This window comes from Vidua macroura, chromosome 3 (genome assembly GCF_024509145.1).
Source record: "Vidua macroura isolate BioBank_ID:100142 chromosome 3, ASM2450914v1, whole genome shotgun sequence".
NCBI classification, from domain to species: domain Eukaryota; kingdom Metazoa; phylum Chordata; class Aves; order Passeriformes; family Viduidae; genus Vidua; species Vidua macroura.
This window is the reverse complement of record NC_071573.1, coordinates 75,870,942-75,879,113: the sequence shown is the minus strand read 5'-3', so window position 1 is coordinate 75,879,113 and position 8,172 is coordinate 75,870,942. Positions and strand designations below refer to the sequence as shown.

General features: G+C 39.1%; 1 protein-coding gene across 1 annotated transcript; it reads right to left on the bottom strand.

Moving 5' to 3' along the window:
• Window positions 1-562: 562 nt before the first annotated feature.
• On the bottom strand, window positions 563-5,782 carry GPR63 (G protein-coupled receptor 63). Its single transcript, XM_053974583.1, has one exon. The coding sequence runs from the start codon at window positions 5,780-5,782 to the stop codon at window positions 4,523-4,525; it is 1,260 nt and encodes a 419-aa protein (XP_053830558.1). The 3' UTR covers window positions 563-4,522.
• Between the last annotated feature and the right edge of the window lie 2,390 nt (window positions 5,783-8,172).

Genomic DNA, 8,172 nt, shown 5'->3' with positions numbered 1-8,172 from the left:
AAAACAGCTGAGATGCTTAACTTTTTTTACTCTATTAACATGGGGACTAATCCATCACATACAGACATGCAGCACTTGAATCATAAAGGTCACTGTCTTGTGTTGATATGAATCATGCCCTGCAGTACTACTGCCTGCTTTATTTATTGCACAGCAAGATGATCTTAATTACTTAGTGCAAGCTAAAAGGTAGGACACCCAGTTCAGGTAGTATTTTAGGAAAGTTTCTTATTAGGCTCTCTCTCTTTTGCTGGATACTATTCCAATTGTTTTAGATATCTTGACATACCTCTACCGCAGTGTCTCAGAAAAGAGCATTTTGCAAATGTTTTATACAAGAAACATCAGGCAATCCTGGTTATTTCATAGACAGATAAAAGAAGTGTTTGAAACTATGGAGGTGGGCATTAAATACAGGAAACAAGTTCATTTATAAACGAGAGAGTCAATTCTAAAGACTTTTGCTATATTTTTGAGAATGTTTATGTTTATTTTCTCTTTTTTTTGTTGTTGTTTCTCAGGTATTTTCATGGGTGTATTATGCACAGAAAAGACAACGCAATTCTACTTAACAACCTTTTTTAAAACAATAATTCAAGGTTTCTCCACATCAGAAAATGACTAGCCAAAAAAAATGAAACCAGTTCAAAGTAGTGGCAAAGTAATAGCTCCTGGAAAATCGGACTTAAGATATTTCTCACCATTCCAACCACAAAAACTTGTGCTCTAAATTTTTAGTTTTACACTAAAATAAATTAAAATCTCAAGGAGGGCGTTGTTGAATGATTTAAGAAGTAAAAATCTCAAATGGGTTCAGAAAGATCACTGAAATCTCACAGTTATTTATGCATACACCCAAAATAAAATATAAAAGCATTAAGCATACAAGTGAAAAAAAATAGTGACAGAAAGCAGTAAGAGGCAAAACAGTTTTCTTCTCTATATACAGAAATATTTTTACATAAGTAACAAGAAATGTCAAAAATACACAATTTTGAGTACAAAAGAATAATTTCAGCAAGAAATTTGTACAATTGAGACCTGTGTAAGCAGCATGCTTTGACTGAATGAATTAAAATGCAACATACTTCAAATTACATTCATTTAAATCCTCCATACTAAAGATGTCTGAAAATAGAACATGAGGGAATACAGATTAGTAATGACTATCATCTCTGGAGAGGAAGAAAATTATAATTTCCCTTTAAGGTCAAGAAGGATCAGTCTGAGTTTTTAAATTCCTTGGTCTTGGTCAAGACCATTAAGTTGTCTCAGGAGACCCACTTCTGCCAATGTGTATGTATTTTAACATTACATATCTCAGCGAGGTTATGCAGGATTCTTGGCAGGATCACAGACAGCAAGACTGAGCAGTTCAGAGGTCTTCAACTTGGTCCTAGGACTTCAGCTGTAATTATCAAGGCACTGCTCTCAAGACAGTACATAGACACAATAGCTCTAATGATTCTGTAAACACATAATTACCCTGGGGATACTTCTACACTAAACCTTGTTTCTTTTTTTGAACACCCTTTTGTTCAGTATATGCTTTGATCACCTCAAAAAACCTGGCAAGTGTGAATACTGTATCACTATAGAAATCACCTCTGAATTTGGATAACACAATTTGGGTTTCTTTTCTCCAAGGATCAGTAGAGGCAGCTTTGACCAGAAATCTTGTTACAGTCAGTGTAAACAAGTGCTTAATTATCAAGACAAATTAACTGTCTGATGTCTGCAATTTATACTTCACAGCCAGTACATATCAGAGATCACAAAAATCCCAGAAAATGTTTTCCCTGCCTCCTTCAGGAATGTAATTTCACTAATTTTCCTGTATTGCTGATCTTCTTTTCCTTCTTGAATTACTGTGTTTTACAACATTCAAATCTCTTGCATCGTAGAGCTGGAAGACAGCAAAAATACCTGTTCCTGCTATTTGGACAATGTACACTCTCACTCTGCTACATTAACCCTAAGCACAATTTTGCTGCTTTCAGAGATAAACAGGTATGACAGTTTTGAAACAGAAAATTCATACTAACCAGGTCATAAACTTGTGCTATCAATGTAAATTGAAAATGTAATTGAAAAATAAAAGCCTTACTGCAAAAACACACTAAAACACTCTGCTTTATAGTGGAACTCCTTTAGATCAGAAAAATCTATACCATCATCAGTAAAACTGACAAGAAAGGCATAGCATGGCCATCAATAACATCACCACTGCCAGGTGCCTTTACACATAATCCACAGTCTCAGCTGGCAGCTTTTTTTTTTTTTAATGAAATTAGTGAATTCAAAATTGTTCCTTTTATACTCCTAAAATTTAATTAATGACAACAGTTTTACTAATAGCTGCCAATGAGAAGAACAGAGCTAACTTAGCTTAAATGAGTTCTTTATTGAAGACCTTTAAAAAAAATCTGGGTTTTGAATGCTTTGTTGCCATCAGAAGCAAGCAGTCCTTGGTCATCCACATAGGACATTTCCTTCATACACACGTGTGTAAAGGATACACAGAAGTAGATGAAATTGCTACTATTTTTGCTCCTCTCATACAAGAACAACACAGAGCTGCCCATGCTTTGGGGCACTGAAAGACAGATGGAAGCAAGAGAAGTCCAAACCCTAGCTCTGATTGTTTGTTGTACATGAATCCCTCTGTTCTTGATCATGGCCCCAGAAAGTTGATTCTGCAGGTATTCTTCCCAGCCTCAGAGCAACTGGGGATCTGGCTCCAAAGCCCAAACCTAAGTCTTAATTCTACTTGTCTCACAATAAATATTTATTAAGCTGATTGAAAAAAAAAAAGTATCTGAGTTTGGTTTGCGATCATCAAGGAAAATCTTTGTCTTTCTGCTCTCCAGGAAGATACCAACACAGCCTGACATTAATCTGAAAGGTAGTTTGGCATTTTAGGGAGAGAAGCTGATGCCTAATAGATGAGAACAGTGAGTAAACCCTTGAGGCAGCAGCCACTACAGAGACAAAGAGATAATAAAAAAATCAATGTGAAGTAGTATCAGAGGGAAAAGGAGAATTTAACTTACACCCCCAGCAAACTCTGCCAGCTGACTGTTATAAAGGGTAATGGTTGAAAGAGAGTAGACTTAGAAAAGATCTAGGAAGAAATTCTTCCATGTGAGGGTGGTGAAGCACTGAAACAGGTCTCCCATGTTCCATTCCCAGAAGAGTTCAAGGCCAAATTGAATGGGGCTCTGAGTAGCCTGGTCTAGTGGAAGGTATCCCTGCCCATGGCAAGGGGGTTGGAGCAGGATGATATTTATCATTCCTTTCAAGCCATTTTTTGATTCTGTGACTGTTTATTGTTTTGATCCAATACTTAAATTGCAAAACACATCAATAATTCTTTTTCTCCCTGCAATTACTATGTAGACTAAATCCTAACCTCAACTATGGTTCATTTGCTATCTGTGTGCTGGTTTACCCTACTATTTCTAATCCTATCCCATCAAATACCTGACAGCATGATTTCAGCAGTGTAGAGCACACCTAGCCTTATATGAGCTCCAAGCAGAAACAACATTTCACCAACACAGTATAAATTGCAGGCCCAAAAATAATTATTTCAGATGGGTTTTCAGGTATATCATGAGGTTTGGACAGCTTGCAACAGCCTCAAGTAACAACTACAGTCACCCTTTACCCTGTAACAATTTTAACAAGAACACTATTCTTCTAAACCATGTGTTAGCCTAAATATCAGGTCATGGTATTTTTCTTACTTTCTCTTTCATTCCTCTGTTTTCTCCTTCTAACTTTCCTGATAATTGAGCAGGTAATTTTGATCAATTGTTAGAAAACCAGAAAATATATGACTGCACTTGTAGCTATACCAACATAAATCACCCTCCTAGAGCTTACATGGGTCTTTCATTGAAATTCACCAACATAACAAATAATAACAAGCAATATAATCTCTTCAATACAGAACAAAATATTCAAATGAACAAACTATATAGTAAATTTTGTAAAGTGCACAAAAATATTAATGGAAATATTAAAAAAACCAGGTTTTTAATGTTATCATGAAAACTTCAGAAATATCATTAAATTAGATAGAAATAATCTAATGAGTTTTTGGCTCTAATATACTGGCAGACAGCAGCAACAGTTTTCAAAAAAATTACACCAACTAAATACACCGTATCTTAGCAGCATAAAAAAAGTTCCTACAATTAGATAAAATTGCAGGCCTAGTAAGCATAAACCTGACAAGATGTTCCAAATATAGTTTTCATTAAAATAATGGATTTCCATGGAATCCTAGAGGTAACATTTGTTATTCTGCTTCCATTGTATTCTGGTAGTAAACCAAACTGTAGCCAATCATGTTCCCTCCCTCTATCTTCCCAAAATTGCACAAAGTACTGAAAATTTAATCAAGTTATAAGATATGGCCACACTGAAAAGCCATATGAAACAAAACAAAATTCAACCTAAAGCCTAAAAACAAATTACCCCAGCAAACAACAATCATTGTCAAACAACTGCAGTTTCAAACTACCGACCGATGCTCCCCACACACGTAGATGGCACTGGGCCGGATGCGCCGCCTTGTATGGCCAGGGAGCTGTGGCAAGAATTTGAAGAATCTGGGCATCAAGTCTAAGCATGCATCATGAAACTTCTTAATCCTCCAGTAGTAAATCAGTGGGTTCAGTGCAGACTTGAGGTAGCAGAGCCAAAGGAGCCAAGTGCTTATCTCGAAAAAGTTGTGCTTGTAGTAGAAGTGGCTGTTGAACGTGGCAATAAGGCTGTAAGTGGTGAATGGTGCCCAACAGACTATGAAGACAAGGAATAAAATCAGGATGGTTGTGAAGGCACGAGTTTTAAAGCTCATATCAATATTCATCTGAAAAGGTCTCTGTAAGCTCATGAGACCAAGTTTGCTGGCCTGGCTGAGACATATGCTATCAGGGTGGCTGTGGATACGAACTGCGTTGTGGCGGACAGTGTTGAGTATGCCCATAAAAGAATACAGCATTACCAGGAATGGAATAAAAAAAGCAATTAGCAAGATAACTATCACGTAGGCTCGGTAACCTGGGCTTGTAGAGTAGCCAAAAACACACTGAGGTGCTCTTGAGGGTATCTGCAGATTAGGATTCCCTACTGATAATGGAAAAGCAACAACAAAGGATGCTGCCCAGGAAATCACAATAAGAATCTTTGCACGGTAGGGGTTCAGTTTATCTTGCCTCTGAACTATGATAAGAAATCGGTCAATACTAATAATAAGAAGAATGGCTACCCCCTCTACAACAAAAAGCCAGAAGAACATGGCAGAAACTCTGCAAAATATATCCCCAAAAATCCACTGAGTGGTAATGATTGTTATCAGAGCAAATGGCATGTTCAGCACTGCCAGCAGCAAGTCTGCAAAAGCCAGGCTTGCTAAGAGGATATTAATTGCAGATCGCATAGCTGCCTTCTGGTAGACCATCAGGCAGACAACGAAGTTTCCAAGGAAAGAAACCAATAGGATAAATATCATAGCAGCAGAAAGAATGATCTGGAGTGGCAAACTCAAGCTCCTGAAAACTTCTTGTGGCGGCAGGATAGCTGTGGTGTTTACTAGGAAAGTACTTCTCTCAGTGGTGAGCACAGCACCTGAACTATATCTCAATGGCTGTGTTGTGCCACTATGAAGCAAGAACTGGGGAGTGGTAAAATTTGTATAGGCATTTTCATAAACAATGAAAGTAGCATTTGAGGTCCCAGAGTGGGCCAGCGTCAACATTGCTGAGAAAACCATTGCTTCAGAAAAAATGAAAGCAGAACCAAAGGTCTTCAAGGCATTTCATCTTGTTCAGGCAGTATTTTGAACTGGTCATTTAACAATCAAAATTCAATGTTTGAAAGCATCAAAGTTCTTAAGTTCATGTCAGTACTTCCATCTGAAAAAGAAGAAAGAAATGTAAATTCACAACGTAAAACTCTGAAACCAGCGGTAACCTAATGATTGCTCAGCTTTCCTTAATGAGAATAGTATCCTTGATATATGTTTACACTTCAGGTTGACACAATTTACTTAAGCACCAGACATGGGAGTCTCATAATAGTTGGCCTTTCTCTCATAGGCCCCACTCCCATAGTCCTGCTGATACTGTACAATACTCTCAACTCACCATGCTTTTTTCCTATCATAACCAAGGCTGGAGAACTTTTGTGTTTGAAAACAAACTTTACTGATTTAGAGTGAATAAATCAAAAAAGTATTTTTATTTGAATCTTGTAATTTTTTAACTAGCTTTGTTATTTTGTTTTGAAATTGCCTACAAGTGGAAACCTTAATAGCATTTTAAAATAGCTTAAATAGTATCAGTATATTGCCTACTGCCTGTTTGGTAAGCACTGAAAGCCTATTTATCCAAGTTATTGCACATAATACAGAATTTTGGTTCCTTGTCAGTCATCCACATCAGACGTGCCAGGAAAAACATGCAGAATGTCCTAACCTGTTATTATGAAATAACTTGTCCACAGGAAAAAAGAATTTCTCAATTTGTTGCATTTAGTGGGTCACTGATATTAAGGTGCAGGAAACCATCACTTCTTTGGTCACTACAACTCTTCCCCTGGCAGTAAGCTTTCCTGCTTCCACTGGTCTGGGCATGTTTTTGTTAATTCATCTTGGTATCCCATATAATTCAACCACGTGCGCTCTCTTTTTCCTTGTAAATCTAATTCTTACACATCCTGCTGAACTCCCTCCCTTGTTATTATAGTCATAGAATGGTTTGGGCTGGAAGGGTCTGTAAAGATCATAGAATCACAGAATAATGAGGTTGGAAGAGACCTCTAAGATCATCAAGTCCAACCTATGCCCTGATACCTCAACTAGACTATAGCACCAAGTGCCACGTCCAGTCTTTTTTTGAACACATCCAGAGATGGTGATTCTACCACCTCCCTGGGAAGACAATTCCAGTACTTTATTATTCTTTTGGTGAAAAACATTTTCCTAATACCCAACCTGTACCTTCCCTGACGTAGCTTGAGACTGTGTCCTCTTGTTCTGTCAGTGTTGCTTGGTGGAAGAGACCAACCCCCACCTGTCTACAGCCTCCCTTCAGGAAGTTGTAGAGCAATGAGGTCACCTCTGAGCCTCCTCTTCTCCAGGCTAAACAACCCCAGCTCCTTCAAACGTTCCTCACAGGGCTTGTGTTCCGAGCCCCTCACCAGCCTCGTTGCCCTACTCTGGATGCGCTCCAGCATCTCAATGTCCTTTCGAAATTGAGGGCCCAGAACTGGACACAGCACTCCAGGTGTAGCCTCACCAGCGCTGAGTAAAGGGGAAGAATGACCTCCCTGCTCCTGCTGGTCACACAGTTCCTAATGCAGGCCAGGACACCCTTGGCCTTCTGGGCCACCAAGGCACACTGCTGGCTCATATTCAACTGGCTGTCAACCCCCAGGTCCCTTTCCACCTGGACACTGTCCAGCCACTCTGTCCCCAGCTTGTAACGTTGTAGGGGATTTTTGTGGCCGAAATGTAGAACTCTGCACTTAGACTTATTAAACTTCATGCTGTTGGACTCTGCCCATCCATCCAACCAATCGAAATCTCTCTGCAGAGCCCTCCTTCCTTCCAATAGATCAGCACAAGCTCCCAGCTTCTAGATCTGACCCCCCTGCTCTAGGAGCAACACTTTCCACCAGACCGTGTTGCTCAGAGCCCAATCCAACCTGGCCTTGAACACTTCCAGGGATAGGACATCCCCAACATCCATAGGCAACCTGCACCAGTGCCTCACCAGTCTACAGTAAAGAATTTCTTCCTAATATCTAGTGTGAATCTCTCATCCTTCAGCTTAAGACCATTGCCATGACCTTGTAGAAAGTCCCTTTCCAGCCCTCCTGCAGGCCCCCTATAGGTACTTGTTGCATCCTGGGATTGGGTTTTAGGGGTTCTTAATGCCGCAGGTACTGACACAATCCAACATTTCCTTTTAGTTCCAAGCACTGTCTTGCTGCATTATTCCTACTAGTATTGTACTGCTACATATATCTGTATGTACATATTCTTAACAAATAAAATGCAAAGGAATTGAGAGCTCCCTCACCTTTTCAGTGCTAGCTTCTCCCCTCTGTCTTGGACTACTCAGAGCACACTGGCATCTGATCAAGCTGGAAAGCAGAAGC

Excerpts from the sequence above, each read along its gene's own strand:
- GPR63 (XM_053974583.1), bottom strand. The coding sequence starts at position 5,782 with ATGGTTTTCTCAGCAATGTTGACGCTGGCCCACTCTGGGACCTCAAAT.